Source organism: Macaca mulatta, chromosome 8 (assembly GCF_049350105.2).
Source record: "Macaca mulatta isolate MMU2019108-1 chromosome 8, T2T-MMU8v2.0, whole genome shotgun sequence".
Lineage (NCBI taxonomy): Eukaryota > Metazoa > Chordata > Mammalia > Primates > Cercopithecidae > Macaca > Macaca mulatta.
The window spans coordinates 95413617-95434054 of record NC_133413.1 but is presented as its reverse complement, the minus strand read 5'-3'; the positions used below and the strand labels follow the sequence as shown (position 1 = coordinate 95434054).

Below are 20438 nucleotides of genomic sequence, written 5' to 3'. Positions count from 1 at the left end.
TCTTGATTAGAATGAAATTGCATCATAAGATTCACTTCCTATTTTTAACCCCTGATTTGCAGTTTGGAGGGTACTGTTAGGCAATTAATGATGCTTTTAAAAACAATGTGCATTGCGTAATTTTTTGAAGACATATTTGTTAGTTAAGTCTAAATGATTTTGATACCACTCTTCATCTTATATTGCCAAAATAAATGTCTAAATATTTTACTAAATTCCCTATCAAGGATGATTTGTTGTTCTATTTGTAATAAGGAAGGAAAGCTCAATTTTTAGTCACAATAGTAGGAAACTATCCCTGTCTAGCAGGCTAGTTTAGAACAGCAACTGCCATTGTTATCACATGATATTTTGCACATACACGGTGCCCTTCAAATGTTGAATTGATGCACTTAATGAAATTAGACAACTGTTCTTCACAGAAAGGGCAGCAATGCTATCAAATCCTTTCTCAAGAGCTTCAAACTAAAACCTGGCAACTTAAGAAAATTAGGAATGAATGCTTTGATTTATTGGCAGTCCCTTAATTTGTGACTTGGCTTTACATGGGAATTTGAAGTGCTTAGCCTGCCATGGGCTGGATAATCAAAGGCCCATGATTTACAGAACACTTCTTTAAAATAACTTCTCTAGAGAACCTCACTTTTAAAAAGGCTTTCAAGACTTTTAGTATCCAATTGGGCTATAATATACACTTAACTGAAATACCACTTGCATGATATGATAATTTAGCCAGTATCTGGAAGAAATGTCTCAACAAGTGTTTCATCTTTTATATGCTTTTCATTGAAGCTAAGAGGAAACTGTAGTTGGTTGCCTAACACTGAATAAAACTACAAGCACATTATCTCATTTTGAAGTTGAATGTGGCCAGCAGCTTCTAATGGTATATTTTGAATGTGATCTAGTGAAATTTTTACTAAGGAAATAATAACATTTCTAAAACATGAAACACTTGAGGATTGACTTTTCATTTTAATATCTACCTTAGCATGCCAAAATATAGCCACTGAATGCATTTTTTTCCTGATAAGCTCTTAAAGTATAAGTGATACATGGCTTTTGCTAATAGTTGGCAGCTATTGATTATACTATGATAGCTGACTTGTTCTGCAGAATAAAGTAGAAAATCCTTTTGAATCAAAAAGCATTTCTGTACTTTGAAAATGTCATTAAAAGTGTTGAAAAGGTCACATTTTGAGATTGATGAAATAAAGATCAGTCTTTCCTGGCTGGATGAACAGAATGTGATTGGGAAGTGAGGCTTTAAAACTTTTGCTAGCACTTTTATAGTGCAAATCTGGGATTCACAATGGCTCTAAAAGCAATAAATTACTTTTTATGTACATGATTATTTTCATGAATAATTAAAGCTATTATTTAGACATTCAAGTGCAGATGAAACTCAGAAGAAAGCACGAAGTGTTAAGATGCATGAAATTGCCAGCTTTGTAAGCAAAAGTCCCAGACTGGACTCCATTCCAAAATAGCTGCTGATATTCTGTGTTTATTTATGGAGTTATCATAATGTCTCTGTATCTCACTGATTCAGTATTAAAGGAATGATGATATCTATTCTGTTTTTATGAGAATCGGTAAAGATTCATTGAAGAACACAAAATAAAGGATAATCAATACTTTGAACTGTCTGAAATAAATGCTATTTAAATTGTCAAAAAATTATTTAGATAATCAAGTATTATTTAATTGAAAGTTCAGTCTTCAGTATATTTAATGGAGCTAAAAAAAAGAGAAATGAGTTCTCTTCAAGTAAGCTTAATTAGCTTTCTTTGAGATGAGTTGAAGGTAGTCGAGTGAAATCAGAGCACTTATTTTGCATTAGTTTTAGTGACTGCTTTCAGGACTGATATTAAAAGTATATGAGACTAAGATCTTATTTTAAATCAAAGCAATAACAACTGTGCAGTACTGATTCTACATATGACGTCTAATCTTAGCCACCATTTCTATTTTATTCATATACACATTCAGTAAATATATCTTTAAACAGCCTGACTATATGATTACCCTTTCCGATGTGGCTTGACACCTTAAAAAAACTCATGTTCCAATGAGAACACGTGGACACAGGGAGGGGAACATCACACACCAGGGCCTGTCAGGGGGTGAGGGGAAAGGGGAGGGAGAGCATTAGGACAAATACCTAATACATGCGGGACTTAAAACCTAGATGACAGGTTGATAGGTGCAGCACACCATCATTGCACACGTATACCTGTGTAACAAACCTGCATGTTCAGCACATGTATCCCAGAACTTAGAGTGAAATTAAAAAAACAAAACAAAATCATGTTCCTTGAAAACAGTACTGGTAGCAATAAGGAAACAGTGCTAGTTGTGTATATTAATACACATCCCAAAGCTCTGTTTGTTTTAAATGTGATTCTGAAACAACACTTAAGGTTAGTTCTTTCCCATGAGTGAGATCTTATGCATGTCTAGTTTACTGATTCATTTTCTTATGTAGAAATATTTGATGTCTATAAATTAGTTTGGCTAATTTAGAGTTGCATGGTATGAAGTGGTCATAAATCCTTCATAGATTTTAAAGGGTTTCTCATAAGACTTGCTTTTTTAAAAAATATAAATAAATGGTGAGGATTGCTACAACCAAGAGTTCAGAGGGTACAGTTAGATTATTTAGACAATATTATTTAAGTTACAATTTTAACAACATTTTATCTTAGAAACACAGACTAAATGACATCAAATTGGTTACTGGGTTGAGTGGATTTAATGATTTAACAGGTTCTCTCTCTCTAATAGATTGATTTTTTAAATTCTATAATTTATTGTGATAAAAGATCTCATCAAACATTTTTGGGGCTGGGGTTGCCTATGATATATAACGATATCAATTTTTAAAGTAAAACTGATATGAATTGTGATATTGGGTTTAATGTGACACTTTATTATATGAACAAATTAGATAGTGGTGGAAGTGCTGATAACACTCTTTTGAAATATCATCAGCTATAAAGTACTGCACCACTGCTTTCTTTATAAGCAGAACTTAAATAAATCTATTTAATGATCCTATACATTTTCTTCCCTCCATGTAACACTATATTCCTGCCTGCTATAATCTGCAATTACTTCCTTTTCCCCAAGGAGAACATTTTGCTGAAGAAATAAAAGCCATTTCAGGCACAATCAGCCCCTCTGTTTCCGAAGACATTTTTTTAATTGTAAAAGACTGAGGGAGACTCTTTTTGATGACTCTACTGTATTTTATTATTGAACAGTAATGAGCCCCTACTTCTTAAAAATGCATCCAGGAGACCATGCATTCAAGACGCCACTGTCAAAATATGCACATACATGATTGATTACCCAATTTATTGGTGATATTGTATATGCCATCATAGTGCAGTTTAAATGATTTTGACAAGTACAGAAAAGTGTCATTGACAGGTGCAGAAATAAATGATGGGTTTAAGCTTTCAAATGTTTTTACAGCATTTCACTGACTGGCAGGTTGATAAATTAAAATTACAGTTGTAGCATCAGGCCTGAAAGCACAACTGCTTTAGATTACAAAAATAGCGCTGTGGAAACTTTGTGTACTCTCCAGAGAAGTAGCCTGGAGGGCTTTGGGGAAAAAAATGAAGCAAATGCAGTTGGTAAAGAAATCATTAATTTTGTGGTAGCACTGTCTGAGTCTTAAAAAACCCCCAAAAAGTAGATTTTTAGAAGAAAATTGGCTTTATCTCCTTATCCCTTTTTCCCTGCAGACATAGAGAAAATTGAAACCGCATCATCAAAAGACAGGCATTGAATTGGCCATTAGTAATTCCATGATGTTAGATGGGCATATTTAAAGCTTAGGGACAATTTCTTGTTAACCTTCCCTTAGTTTCAACACTATACATGGATTTTAGCTTGTCATACTGTCACCATGATCCCATCAAGTCTAACTGAGAAAACTTTAAGACATCACTCACTCACTGATTTCGACATTCTTAAAGAAAATGCGATTTCATCAGGCATTTTCTTTACATTCTTATTTCATTCTATTCAAGTCTTGCATCTTTTCAAGTCATACCTGAACTTCTGCAGCCGCTTTATAAGTGGCTCACTTTGGATAACATCATTCTTCAGTTAAAAGCAAAACAGCCAAGCAGGTATACATCATTGAATGACTCCACTTCACCCATAGAATGAGCAGAAAGCTCCTTGTATTAGGATAATTTCTCAATACAGATTCTCCCTGAATTAGCCAATCTTATCTTTTGTCTTTTCCTGAATCTTCCTAGCTCACTAGACTGGAATGTCTGATACGCTGGGTACGGTGCCTTCTCTGCTGCCACTCATCCAACTCTGTCTCTCAGGAATGCCATTTTAGTAGCTCCGTACTGAATTCTTACCTCACCTTGAAGAAAAACTCAGGTCCTACTTTTGTCTTGAAAATTTTCCTAATAATCTGACCAGTTTCTTTAACTTCTCAATTCCTAAATGTTTCATAGACAGCTATCATTTGATGGCATTAATACAGATCTGCTTTTGCTTTTATGTGCTCTACTACCAACCATCCCTAAATTAGTATTGCTTTCCCTCTTTCATGTTCCTATTATTAAAGTTTTTAATATTGTACTCCATATTTTATATCACTCTAAGTACAGTCCAGAATTGTCTTCCTGTCTTCAGGCTGCTGTTTTGTTTCTTCTTGTCTCTCTTCCTCAGCGATCTCCCCTAGTAAAGCAGTCTATCACTCCTGTGCTGATTTCACTCTCTTCTGAACTGATAATTTGATTCTCTTAACACTTCTAAAATATTCAGGCCGTTGGATTCAATTGGTTAACATTTCTGTGATTCAGTGAAACTTTAGAAAAGATTTATAATATAACTTAATTGCTGCACAGAATGTTTTTAATAATTGGTATTTATTTCCTGTTTACTATGTCAGACACTAAGTATTATCTCATTCATAACAGCTGTTAAGAGTTAGTTATGACCTGGCATGGTGGCTCACGCCTGTAACCCCAGCACTTTTGGAGGATGAGGTGGGAAGATTGCTTGAAACCAGGAGTTCAAGACCAGCCTGTCCAACACAGACCCCATTTCTATAAAAGATAAGAATTAGCCAGGTGTGGTGGCTCATGCCTATAGTTCCAGCCACTTGGGAAGCTGAGGAGGGAGGATCACCTGAGGCTGGGAGGTTGAGGCTGCGGTGACTGTGATTGCACCACTGCACTCCAACCTGGGAGACAGAGTAAGAACCTGTCTCAAAAAAATTACTTAATAATAAAAATAAAAGGTTAGTTACTTACTAACTTAGGTGAGCAAATGGAGACTCAGGAAAGTTAAATTGCCAACGCCATCTATCTAGGAAGTGGCAGAATGGGATTCTGAGGAAGGAAATCAAATTATAGAACTTGTGCTCTTAAAGCAAGTGGCTAATACTATAATCATATATAGCATCTGTTACTAAATACGAGGTTTCCTACAAAACCTGGATAAATGTAAAACAATGTGAATCTTTAACCTAATAAGAATATCAAGGTTTAATAAAGTTTTCATAACAGCAGAAGTATATTGAAGATCTAAATTCTACTTCAAGACTGGAAAGAAAAGGGAGAAAATATCCCTCAAGGAAAATGGTTGCGCAAACTACAGCTGTTAGCAATTATAAGATCATTTTTGGATGCAGGGCAAGCTTTGTTGCTCTGACAGTATTTACTCTTTCTTTTTTGGATTTAGTAGAATAGATCCTTTGCATCTCAAAGGATTTAGGAGATCCAGGCTTGGCTGGGCCATGCTTAGCTCACACATACAGTCATTGCTTCACTAGAGAGAAATATAATAATTCTGGTATTTTTATCCTTGATGGATTCTTTTTACATATTTCTTTTTATAATTTTAAATTTTCTAATGTTAACTTTCGTGGGTGCATAGTAGGCATGTATATTTGTGGGGTATATAAGATATTTTCACACAGACATGCAATGTGTAATAATCACATCAGGGAGAATGTGGTGTCCATTCTCCCAAGCATTTATGCTTTGTGTTACAAACAATCCAGTTACACTCACAGAGTTACTTAAGATGTACAATTATGTTCTTATTGACTATAGTCACCCTGTTGTGCAATCAAATAGGTCTTATTCATTCTTTCTAATTTTTTTTTGTATCCATTAACCATTCCCCCGGCCCCGCCATGATGTGTTCTTGAAGATCTTCCAACCAAACCTAGGAAATAATATATTCTGAGATATATAACTTTTAAATTGTTCTGAGTTATTTAAATTATTCTGATACAGAGAAAAAAATCTGAAGTTTTTTTACCCACGTAATAAACATCCTCATAATAAAGCTACTTATGAAAACTTCATCAAATGAAAAATTGGTATAAATCAATATTTAATTTCAAATTACAACTAATTCATATTAAAGTCTTCTTAAAAGTTCAACTTCATGCTGAAGAGACAAGAAGAAATAATTCATGTGGAGTTTCCTTTGGTGCTGTGAGTGTATGTTCAAAGTGGCTCAGTGTCTGCAAGGTATCAACAGTCAGTGCTTGAAGAAACTTCATGCATTTTTTGACATGTAATTTTACAATGGATATCTCAGCCTTCAAATGAAGGATCTTTGATTCCTTCTCATTTGTATTTTTCATTAAAAAGTTGTAAATAGCTTTTTCAAGGCAAGACTGGTTTTAAACTAAGATTTATATATTGGACTCTTAATTGAGATGATCACTCTGTGCTTATTCACCTTTTTTTTATTTTTCGAGACGGAGTCTCTCTCTGTCCGCCAGGCTGGAGTGCACTGGAACGATCCTGGCTCACTGCAACCTCTGACTCCCCGGTTGAAGTGATTCTCCTCCCTAAGCCTCCTGAGTAGCTAGGATTACAGGCATACACCACCATGTCCAGCTAACTTTTGTATTTTTAGTAGAGCCGGCATTTCACCATGTTGGCCAAGATGGTCTCGATCTCCTGACCTTGTGATCTGCCTGCCTCAGCCTCCCAAAGTGCTGGGATTACAGGTGTGAGCCACAGCACCTGGCCTTATTCACCTTTCTAAATGCAAACTTGATGCCTGTTTTCTCTCAGCTTATTTCCAAGATCAGATTCTATCTGATGCAACATTGAAAGGAACCATTCTCCTAGTAGAATTTTATTACATTAATTGCTCTAAAATATAATGTATCAAGGATGATTGGAATATGAGCCCCCAAACTTTAGCCCTCCATTAAAAAGCAAGGTTGCTTAACATCTTAAAAAATGTTAAGGTGTGCAAGAACTTTAATATTCAAATTTATTTTATAAATGTATTTTATTTATAATAATATAAACATATTCAATATTATGCATTTATACATTTAAATATAATAGTAAATATATAATATACTTACAATAGTTTAAAATAGAAAATATTACTATTTAATAAACAGACATTTATTAAATATTGAATTTATATTAATATTTTGAAGTTTAAAATTTATTATCCCAGCCTTAGGTCTAAGATGACATCAGAATGAATTTATATGTACTTTGGCATAGGCAGTGTGGAGGCTTCCATGGCATTTATTCTGGGCTCTTTGCATCTATCCTGGTCTCTGTTAAGTGAACTCTAAGATAGTTCTAGTTCAATGTGGCTGCCTCCACCACATGCATTTAAAACAGGGAGGGATTGTGAGACATTATATTTCAAAGATTTTTCTGAAGGGACTCCAGAGATGATAAGTGTTTATAATGACAGCTTGTGCATGTGTGTATGGAAAAAAATGGAGGGGGATGGAAGCACCTTGTAGATGATGGCTCTCAGGCCGCACTGGTATCAGAATCACCTAGGTAGCTTTGGAAAACACTGCATCTGTTGATATACCTGGGCAAACAGAATCACACTTTGGGATGAGCCTTCATGCCTCACTCTAGGTGTATTAGAGGGAAACTACATTAAATGAACACTGGTGGGGGAGTGGGTTTCCCCCTCAATGATACTATTTTAGAAATCATTTCCTGGTGCATATGAAGAAAGTTCTTTTTATATCATATATATAGTTGCAGGATCAGAGACCTGAGATTTCACTCAACTTCTTTTCACAAGTCCATGATCTTTCTCAGTAAGGAAATAATTTTCTGTAACTTTCTTTGACAGTTTTTTTTTCCACTGCAATATTCAGATTGGGTCTATGTTGTGACCAAAACATTTTATTTCAAAATTAGTACAGTACATTTATCCAGGGAAGAATTTGGCTTCTCAATTTAAAATGAGATGCATATTAAAAATATATCAATATTCCTACTTAAAAAATTTAAATGACAATTACCAGTATTCATCATTAAAATCTGAAACATCTGTACTCATATTGCTTGATAACTCATTTCATGACAATTTTTATTTTTCCCCAATATAATAACTTTTGTTGGTTTTTATAATGAAACTTTTGTTTTTTATAATGTAACTCAAAACGCTGCCTATAAAAATGGAGATTTATTCTATGAACTATTTTAAAGGTTTCTGATTGATTGACTCTTTATAACATGATACATAAATATACCTTCCAGAATTGTAATAATAGCTAACATTTATGAGCAACTCTTATGTACCAAAAACTGTGCTAAATGTTTGATATCAATTATCTAAATCTTTTAATCTCCATTTCACAAACAAGAACCTGAAGCTTGGGAGTTTAAGTAATTGCCTAAACTAACATATCTAGCTTGTAGGTGTCCGAGTCTATGAGGGCGAAAGCAACTTTCGCCAGTGCATATTAACAAATACTTTAAGACACTGATGGGCAGTGAACTGAAGTATGCAATATTTAGCAGTGATTTATTCATTAATATAATTCACACATTTTTATTGAACATAGAATTAAAATTAATGTGAGGTGTGCTGGGGACAAATTCAATGTTATATACTCACATGTCAACTGATATAATAAACCACAGACCATGCACTTATTCTGGCATGTGACCAGGATTAAAAGTCATAAATCTGATCATCATGGAGGATGGGAGGCAGGACTAGACTGCAGTTCCCACTCGGACAGACAGAGCAGCATGAAGAGGCTTGTGTGGTGAATTTTAGCTCCAGATCAACTGCAAGAACGAACCAGCAATCTCAAGAGGACCCACAGACCCTCTGAAGGAGGCGGAGTGCTCCTGCAGGACCTGGGAGACACCCCAAATACTGTGAGTGCCCCAACGGCAGAAGTGGGAAAGGAAGATCCTCCTCTCCCAAACAGACACCCCCCACTGGAGAAACTGGAGGTCTGTTTGCGGGAGAAGTTTCTGACCTTATCTAGAGCTGAGTCAGTTTCAAGAGCTGAATGAAATACAGGGGTAGAGGAAACAGTGGGAAAGGCCCTGGGAGCTCGCTGGGTCTTCAAGCAGGCCATTCCTCCCTGGCACCACAGGGATCCATCAGGAGGGTGACCAGAGGAGTGGGGGAAAAACACCACAGGGAGTAGGAAATCTCCAGCTGAACTTTGTAGAACTTGAAAGGGGCAAGAAGCCTCCTGGCCAAAACTCAAGGGAGAGTGGGAATCCAGTGTGCAGACTCCACAGGCTGGGAAAGAACCAAACCCTTTTCTTCCACAGCTGGGAGGCCAATAGCCTGGGGCAAGTTCTCAAGCCTGGCTCATCCGCTGCCTGGAAACCAACTTAGGGCTGTGAGCGGTGGCATGGTGGGATTGAGACCAGGCCTTTGATTTGCATGGGAGCTGGTTAAGCCCTGTGTCTGCCAGTTTTCTCCCACTTCTCTGACAACCTGCATGACTCAGAAGAGGCAGCCATAATCCTTCTAGGTACATAACTCAATTGACCTGGAAACCTCATCCCCATCCCCCACAGCAGCCACAGCAGGATCCATCCAAGGAGAGTCTAAGCTCAGACATGCCTAGCCCTGCCCCTACCTGATGGTCCTCCCCTACTCACCCTGGTAGCTGAAGACAAAGGGCATATAATCTTGGGAGTTCTAGGGCCTCACCCACCACTGTTTCCTCTCCATACTACTACAGCTGATGCTCCGTGGAAAGTGTCACCTCCCAGCAGAAGGCCAACCAGCACAAAAATAGAACATTAAACCACCAAAGCTAAGAATCCTGACAGACTCCATTAATCACAGGACTCTGCAGACAACCCCCAGTACCAGCCTGGAGCTGGGGGGACTTGCTGGGTGGCTAGACCCAAAAGAGGGACAACAATCACTGTAGTTTGACTCACAGGAAGCCACATCCATAGGGAAAGGTGGAGAGTACTACATCAAGGGAACTCCCTGTGGGACAACAGAATCTGGACAACAGCCTTCAGCCCTAGACCTTCCCTCTGACAGAGCCTACCCAAATGAGAAGGAACCAGAAAACCAACTCAGGTGATATGACAAAACAAGGCTCTTTAACATCCCCCAAAATCACACTAGTTCACCAGCAATGGATCCAAGCTAAGAAGAAATCCCTGATTTACCTGAAAAAGAGTTTAGGAGGTTAGTTATTAAGCTAATCAGGGGGGCACCAGAGAAAGGCAAAGCCCAGTGCAAGGAAGTCCAAAAAATGACATAAGAAGTGAAGGGAGAAATATTCAAGGAAATAGATAGCATAAAGAAAACAACAATAAAAAATTCAGGAAACGACACACAGAAATGCAAAATGCTCTGGAAAGTCTCAGTAATAGAAACGAACAAGTAGAAGAAAGAAATTCAGAGTTCAAAGACAAGGCCTTCAAATTAAACCAATCCAACCATGACAAATAAGAAAATATGAACAAAGCTGGTATTATGAAGTCTGGTATTATGTTAAGAAGTCTGGTATTATGTTAAATGACCAAACCTAAGAATAATCAGTGTTCCCGAGGAAGAAGAGAAATCTAAAAGTCTGGAAAACGTATTTGGGGGAATAATCGAGGAAAACTTCCCTGGCCTTGCTAGAGAACTAGACATCCAAATACAAGAAGCACAAAGAACACCTGGGAAATTCATCACAAAAATATCATCGTCTAGGCACATTGTCATCAGGTTATCTAAAGTTAAGATGAATGAAAGAATCTTAAGAGATGTGAGACAGAAGCACCAGGTAACCTACAAAGGAGAACCTATCAGATTAACAGCAGATTTCTCAGCAGAAACCCTACAAACTAGAAGGGATTGGGGCCCCATCTTCAGTCTCCTTAAACAAAACAATTATCAGCCAAGAATTTTGTATCCAGCGAAACTAAGCATCATATATAAAGGAAAGATACCATCTTTCTCAGACAAACAAATGCTGAGAGAATTTGCTAGTACCAAACCACCACTACAAGGACTGCTAAAAGGAGCTCTAAATCTTGAAACGAGTCCTGGAAACACATCAAAACAGAGCTTCTTTAAAGCATAAATCAAACAGGACCTAGAAAACAAAAATACAAGTTAAAAAGAAAAAAACAAAAAACAAAACCAAGGTATGCAGGCAACAAATAGCATGACGAATGCAACAGTAGCTCACATCTCAATACTAAACATTGAATGTAAATGGCCTAAATGCTTTACTTAAAAGATACAGAACTGCAGAATGGATAAGAACTCACCAACCAACTCTCTGCTGCCTTCAGGAGACTCACCTAATACATAAGGATTCACATAAACTTAAAGTAAATGGGGTGAAAAAAGGCATTTTATGCAAATAGACACCAAAAGTGAGCAGGGGTAGCTATTCTTATATCAGATAAAAGAAACTTTAAAGCAACAGCAGTTAAAAGAGACAAAGAGGCACATTATACAATGGTAAAATACATTGTCCAACAGGAAAATATCACAATCCTAAACATATATGCACCTAACACTGGAGCTTCCAAATTTATAAAACAATTACTAATAGACCTAAGAAATGCGATAGACAGCAACACAGTAATAGTGGGGAACTTCAATATTCCACTCAGCACTAGACAGGTCATCAAGACAGAAAGTCAACAAAGAAACAATGGATTTAGACTATATCTTGGAACAAATGGACTTAACAGATATATACAGAACATTTCATCCAACAACTGCAGAATACACATTATTCAACAGTGCATGGGACTTTCTCTAAGATAGACCATATGTTAGGCCATAAAATGAGCCTCAAAAAATTTAAGAAAATTGAAATTACATCAAGCACTCTCTCAGACCACAGTGGAATAAAAGTGGAAATCAACTCCAAAAGAAATCTTCAAAACCATGCAAATATATTGAAATTACATAGCCTGCTCCTGAATGAGCATTGAGTCAAAAACAAAATTAAGATGAAAATTTAAAAATTCTTTGAACTGAACGACAATAATGACACAACCTATCAAAACCTCTGGGATACAACAAAGGTGGTGCTAAAAGGAAATTTCATAACCCTAAATGCCTACATCAAAAAGACTGAAAGTGCACAAACTGACATTCTAAGGTCACGCCTCAAGGAACTAGAGAAACAAGAACAAACCAAAACCAAAAACAAACCCAGTGAAAGAAAGGAAATAACCAAGATCAGAGCAGAACTAAATGAAATTGAAATAAAAAGAAACAATACAAAAGATAAATGAAACAAAAAGCTAGTTCTTTGAAAAGATAAATACAACTGATAGACCATTAGCAAAATTAACCAAGAAAAGAAGAGAGAAAATCCAAATAACCTCATTAAGAAATGAAACAGGAAGTATTACAACTGACACTACTGAAATACAAAAGATCATCCAAGGCTACTGTGAACACCTTTATGCACATAAATTAGAAAACCTAGAAGAGATGGATAAATTCTTGAAAAAAATACAATCCTCTTGGCTTAAATCAGGAAGAATTAGATACCCTGAACAGACCAACAACAAGCAGGGAGACTGAAATGGTAATTTAAAAATTAACAAAAAAATGTCCAGGACCAGATGGATTCACAGCAGAATTCTACCAGACATTTAAAGAAGAATTGGTACCAATCTTTTGACACTATTCCACAAGACAGAGAAAGAAGAAACCCTCCCTAATTTATTCTATGCAGCCAGCATCACCCTAATACCAAAACCAGGAAAGGACATAATCAAAAAAGAAACTACAGACCAATATGCTTGATAAACATAGATGCTAAAATTCTTAACAAAATATGGGCTAACTGAATCCAACAACATATCAAAAAGATAATCCACCATGATCAAATAAGTTTCATACCAGGGATGCAGGGATGGTTTAACATATGCAAGTCAATAAATGTGATATACCACATGAAGAGAATTAAAAATAAAAATCACATGATAACCTCAATAGATGCAGAAAAAGCATTCAACAAAATCCAGCATCCTTTTATGGTTAAAACTCTCATCCCTCAATGTAATAAAAGCCATCTATGAAAAACCCACAGGCAACATAATACTGAATGGGGAAAAGTTGAAAGCATTCCCTGTGAGAACTGGAACAAGACAAGGATGCCCACTCTCACCACTCCTCTTCACATAGCACTGGAAGTCCTAGCCAGAGCAACTAGACAAGAGAAAGAAATAAAAGGCATCTAAATTGGTAAAGAGGAAGTAACACTGTCACTGTTTTTGCTAACAATATGATTGTTTTTCTTGAAAACCCTGGAGACTCCTTCATAAAACTCCTAGAACTGATAAAAGAATTCAGCAAGGTTTCTGGATACAAGATTAATGTACACAAATCAGTAGCTCTGCTACATACCAACAGCGACCAAGCTAAGAATCAAATAGAAAATGCAACCCACTTTACAATGGCTGAAAAAAAAATTAAAATACTTAGGAATATACCTAACCAAGGAGTCAAAAAACCTCTACAAGGAAAACTACAAAACGCTGCTGAAAGAAATCACAGATGACACAAACAAATGGAAACACTTCCCATGCTCATGGATGGGTAGAATCAATATTGTGAAAATGACCACACTGCCAAAAGCAGTCTATGAATTCAATGCAATCCCCATCAAAATACCACCATCATTCTTCAGAGAACTAGTAAAAGCAATCCTAAAATTCATATGGAACCAAAAAAGAGCCTGCATAGACAAAACAAGACTAAGCAAAAAGAACAAATCTGGAGGCATCACACTACCTGATTTCACACTATATTATAAGGCAATGGTCACCAAAACAGCATGGTACTGGTATAAAAATAGGCACATAGACCAATGGAACAGAGAAGAGAACCCAGAAATAAATCCAAATACTTACAGCCAAATGATCTTCGACAAAGCAAGCAAAAAACATAAAGTGAGGAAAAGGACACCCTATTCAACAAATAGTACTGGGATAATTGGCAAGCCACATGTAGGAGAATGAAACGGGATCCTCGTCTCTCACCCTATACACAAATCAACTCAAGACGGATTAAAGATTTAAATCTGAGATCTGAAACTGTAAACATTCTAGAAGATAACATTGGAAAAAACATTGTAGACATTGGCCTAGATTTTGTGACAAAGAACCCAAAAGCAAATTCAATAAAAATAAAGATAAATAGTTGAGACTTAATTAAACTAAAGAGCTTTTGCATGGTAAAAGGAACAGTCAGCAGAATGAACAGAAAACCCACAGAGTGGGAGAAAATATTCACAGTCTATACATCTGACAAAGGACTAATATCCAGAATGTACAATGAACTCAATCAAATCAGTAAGAAAAATACAAACAGGCCATGAAAAAGTGGGTTAATGACATGAATAGACAGTACTCAAATGAAGATACACAAGGGGCCAAGAAACATATGAAAAAATGCTCAGCATCACTAATGATCAGGGAAATGCAAATCAAAACCAGTAAGGTAAGCAATACTACCTTACTTCTGCAAGAATGGCCATAATCAAAAAATCAAAACACAGTAGATGGTGGAGTGGATGCAGTGAATAGGGAACACTTCTACACTGCTGGTGGGAATGTAAATTAGTACAACCACTATGGAAAACAGTGTAGAGATTCCTTAAAGAACTAATAGTAGAACTACCATTTGATCCAGCAATCCTCTGGGTATTCATCCAGAGGAAAAGAAGTCATTATATGAAAAAGATACTTGCACATGCATGTTTATAGCAGCAGAATTTGCAATTGCAGAATCATGCAACCAACCCAAATGCCTATCAATCAAAGAATGGATAAAGAAATTGTGGTGTATATTTATATGATGGAATATTCATCAGCCATAAAAAGAAATGAATTAGTGGCATTTGCAGTAACCTGGATGAGATTGCAGACTATTATTCTATGTGAAGTAACTCAGGAATGGAAAACCAAACATCGTATGTGTTCACTGATAAGTGGGAGCTAAGCTATGAAGATGGAAAAGCATAAGAACGATACAATGGACTTTGGGGACTTGGTCGGGGGGGAGGTTGGGAGTGGGGTGAGGGATAAAAGACTACAAATATGATGCAGTGTATACTGCTTGGGTGATGGGTGTACCAAAGTCTCACCAATTACCACTAAAGAACTTACGCATGTAATCAAATATCACCTGTACCCCAATCATTTGTGGAAAAAAAGAAATGGGTATAAAGCACCAGGAAAAAATAAATAAAAATTTACTTATAAAAAATAACTTCACGAGAACAAATCAGTCATACATTTGAATAATAGTACTTATGAGTAGACTGCCTTGTGCCTAGTATGCTTATATGTGTCCACTGATTCACTTCTGTCCATCTTCTCACTGAACAAAGTAGGAGAGAGATACATACATGCTTTTATTTTTTTGAGACAGGGTCTCACTCTGTTGCCTACGCTGGAGTGAAGTGGTGTAATCTCGGTTCGTTGTAGCCTCAAACTCCTGGGCTCAAATGATCCTCCTGTCTTAGCCCCCAGGTGGCTAGGACTACAGGCATGGCACCACGGCTAGCTAATTTTTGTATTTTTTTGTAGAGATGTTTCACCATGTTGTCCAGCCTTGTCTCGAACTCCTGCACTAAAGTGAGTTGCCCACCTTAGCATACATACTTTGGACAATCTTATTTAAAATAATTTTCTTGAGGGAATGGAAACATTTAGCTATAAATTAAAATATCCATTCAGCAGAATCATTTGGGTTGCCTTTCACACACTTTACTTTTAAGACATAGGCAATATCTTATGTGTGCCATGCTAATTTTCCCACTTTGAGCATTCGCTGAGTGATACATTATTATTATTTTTGGGGGGGAAGTTTTTCTCAGGGTTCTAATACTCAGTGCTAAACTCTTGAAAAGTTAAAACAAAGATTACTTAGGGTCTGCCTTTTAAAACAGAAGTATACAATAAAAAAGGAATTTCATCTCAGAATAGCCAGGAGAACAGTAAAGGCTGCACAGAAACTGCATGAAGTGAGGCGTGAAGAGAAGCTATTTCAGGCCTTTTGACTTGAGGGCAGATACATATGCATTCAAACTAAAAGATTTCTTCAGGTGTAGAGATTTTTAACAATAGGAGCTGATGATCAATGTAGGGAAAAAAGCATGCTTTATTACCTTTTTTGGGCCAGACCAACTTGACCTTTCATTTTCCATGTAGTCTTCAAATAAATACATATATTCCATTTTTTGTCTTCCACATCCCCTAACAATTATTTTGATTTCCATGATTTGAGTGGCTTTCTGAAAAGCTTTTATGAAGAGTAGAAAGGAATTGGGAACCATGTTGTTGAATGAGTGATAGAAATATTCAATGGCCATGTACAAAGTAATAAAAGAATATTGATCTGGTCACTTAAAAATCTAACCCCATTCCATGTTTCTGGTCATTAACCATCAGTATTGTGGCTGCCTATATATGACAGCTTTTTTTCCCTCATCAAATATAGCACGATTTCTCTAGGCAAGACATCGCATTTTTCACCACTTTTTGATACAATATCATCTATAATATTGATGGTGCAAAAGTCCTTTCATAATAAACTTTAATATATTAGTCAAAGGAGTATTTGATCAGATACAAACAACATTGCTTATACTTAATTAGTTTTAAATGCCTAAAAATAGAACATGTGCACTCATGTAAACAACATGTTATTATTATTTTATTACTATTATTTTTTTGAGACAGAGTCTTGCTCTGTCGCCCAGGCTGGAGTGCGGTGTTGCAATCTTGGCTCACCGCAACTTCTGCCTCCCAGGTTCAGGCAATTCTCCTGCCTCATCCTCCCAAGTAGCTGGGATTACAGGTGTGTGCCACCATGCCCAGTTAATTTTTGTATTTTTAGTAGAGATGGAATTTCACCATATTGGCCAGGCTGGTCTTGAGATCCTGACCTCAGGTGATCTGCTCGCCTCCCAAAGTGCTAGGATTACTGGCATGAGCCACCGCACCCGGCCAACAATATATTATTCTTAAGATATGTTTTGTGACTAAGAAGGATACCGTCAGAGCAGGCAAGCATTTGTCTTATCTAAATTTGCCTCAGGGTTCCTCAGCTTTGGGTGCAGAGAAGCAGTCAACGTGAGTGAGCTGGAGAAATTAAAGTGAAATGAGAGCTAAGGAGAAAAGATAGATATTGATTGTGAAGACAGACTTAGGGAAGGGGGTGAAGAAACAGTGAACAGAGTAGATTGAAAAGAAATGGAGTACAGCAATGGGTAGACAGGCTTGGAATGGTGAAGCTATGGCTCAGAGGAATTTTTAGGACCTATGTGAGTATACTTTTACATGAAGAGAATATGGATGATCACTGTGTACTTTGTTTAGCCTTTATAGAAGGTACAGGATTTCATATACATTCATTAGCTTCATTTCTGAGGTCACAATACAACCTAGGGAGCATTTTAATTAAGTCTGTATAAAACATAGATAGCAGTGTTGCATGCAATGATATGTTATGATTTTGAATATGAGGTTAAATGACTGAAAATACCATCTCAGAAGTTCTTGGTAATTTGAATTAAATAATTAATACTTATAAAGTATTTAAATACTTACCCAACAGACAGGAAAGGTTCCTTTGATTCAAGTCTATGAAAAAATATGAAAATTTTCTTTTAATATAACAATTTGCTGTATATTCAAAAATGGCTTTTACATGCACCTGACAAAATTATACTTTTTTGGATGAAAATCCATAATGTACCACCAGTAAAAAGCTATAAATAATACATTAAGACCTAATCTGGACTAAGTAAATTTGCAGCTGGATTAATGCAGAAGCTACATAAAATGAGAGAGTCTTGGAATGAGGACATAACATTTAACTGATATATTAAGATGATCATAGTATTAGTCTAATTCTGATTGCACTCTCTGTCTACTCATTTTCTTTATTCATGGTAATGTGTTTGTAGAAGTTTCTATATATCTATTTGTGGTGGTTGTAATAGTGAAATAATTTATAATGTACTTGTTACATGTTAGCCGAATAACTGATTTACTCCGAAGAGAGAAGCAGCATACCATATATAGTTATTTATTGGTCTTAATACCGCTTAGGGCTGGAGTATTTGGATTCTTCAGCCTCCTTTGTGTCTTCTAAAAACTGGGTATTTTCTGTACCTCAGTATCTCAAAGGGAAAGTCTAATCCTGAAGGTTGTGGTTCATTTGAGAAAGCCACTTTAAAACATATTCTGTGTCTTATTTTTTTCATTATAAAATGGGCTAGGCTTCTTCCAGCTACTTTTCTAACTTCATAAATTAACTTTCCATTTTTTTTTTTACAAAATGTAAGTAAATCAGGAAATAATCCACTTCTAAATAGTTCCTAGATAATAATTAAGGAAACCTGTTGGTAAATGTATTTTGGCCACACTAGTTTCATTATAGGTTTCCTAAGATACAATTAAGGGTTAAATGTAGGCAAACTGAAGATATTTTTAACTAAATCCTGGTGTTTAAGATTTTTAAGAAGCACAGTTGAAATGACTATCTTAGAATTAGGCTAAAAATTTATTTTTATATATGTGAGTCCAAACAATGAAGGCAATAATTACTTTTTTGTCTCTATTTCATTTTGTGTATGTAAAAAAATTGCTTATGAGAAATAGGCCTTGGTGCATTTATAGGCAGGGCTGACGTGCATCTCTACCATATACCATGCTGCCTTGGGTGAATCATAATAGCAGGAAAGGGACATTTTTAGGGGGCAAGTGCCTTAGCAATCCTTTTGGACAGCTCTAGGTAGGGTAGAAGCAGATAAAACCAATAGTTGGTGCTAAGAGTTTGGAGAGGTTTATTTATGCAACCTTTCCTTTTCTGAATTCCAGTATTATTCACATCTCTAACTGTAGGTACATTAATTGCCTTGTGTTTGTTTTTCTCATACATTTGTGATCTACGTAAGCAAACAGAACTAGAGAGGGAAAAGCTGAAGATAAGTAATGAAAAATGTTTGGATATATTTGCTTTATAAGACATGACCAGTGCCATGTGATCAAAAGGAAATTACCTTGAACAAATGAGGGGGATTCTATATAATATGATGCAGGAGATTGTTCACATATTTTGACCATCAACACCATAATGATACTACTTTATTTTCCACCTGATAATACTTGAAATAAAGATAGCATGTGGGCATTAATGGGATCCCTTCTCTCTGTATTTGCCAATAATTTCAGCCTACCATTTATCAGACATTAGTGTATGTGTGTGATTTGCTTCTGTGAAGTGCTACCCTCCAGCCTCCTATGTTCCCCATTTTCTACACACTACATCGTCCCCCTTGCCTCTCACTGCTATGTGATTCTTAGTGGCACTGAATAATGTAATGAGACTATTTTAAAACATTTTATATCTTTCTTTCTCCTTTCTCTTTTTTCAGCCACCATGTCTCAGTAGTTAGCAAGTCCCATCAGTTTTTCCTTTGGGACTCTCATGTCCTCTGCATTCCATTCCCAGGCTGGTTTTCATTAGTTACCCCAGCCTAGTTAGTCTCTCCAGAATTCTTTGTTCAAAGTCTCTTCAACTTTACACACTGCTCTCACACTAAGCTTCCGTCAATGTTGCCAGTCACTCCCTTTGGGCAAGTACTGCATTGTACCACTTTAGGGTGGCATAAGCAACTTGAATAAAAGCAAAGCCCACCACTTTTGATTTTCCCTCTGCAATTATCAAAATACTGAGTTCAGAATTTTTTTTTTTTTTTTTTTTGAAGGTTTCAGACAAGTAACTGTTGGCTTAGAGCATACAGGGACACATGTTGGTTGTCCTACTGCCCCCTGTGGTTAGTATGATTAGTCTGACTAACTAAGTTATTAATAGTTATCCCTTTCTCCTACCACTTCAAGCCCACTTCAGCCAGCTCCTTCCAAATGCTCAAGAGAAGTCTTCAGAAGAAAATTCAAGTTTTCAAAATATTGTTGGATTGAAAGTTCTGATGATGTTCTACAAACCAAGAGTTTGCAAACTGTGGCCAAATCCTTTTCTCTTTCTGATTATGTATAGTCCCAAGCTAAGAATGGATTTTACATTTTAAAGTAGCTAGAAAATATCAAAAGAAGAGTAATATTTTGTGACACATGAAAATTACATGAAATTCAAACTTCAGTGTCCATAGGTAAAGCTTACTGAAACAGAGC

The 20438-nt window shown here is 36.3% G+C and overlaps 1 protein-coding gene across 11 annotated transcripts in view; it reads right to left on the bottom strand.

The window, feature by feature from the left end:
* RALYL (RALY RNA binding protein like) overlaps positions 1-20438 on the bottom strand; it is a 735427-nt gene that overhangs the window by 92002 nt on the left and 622987 nt on the right. For 6 of the 11 annotated variants that reach the window (XM_077942451.1, NM_001361230.2, XM_077942450.1 and 3 more), the window contains 1 exon segment: positions 17850-17882. The exons of the other annotated variants lie outside the window; for them this stretch is intronic. In XM_077942451.1, the coding sequence (XP_077798577.1) occupies positions 17850-17882 (33 nt within the window). 11 annotated transcript variants of the gene reach the window in all.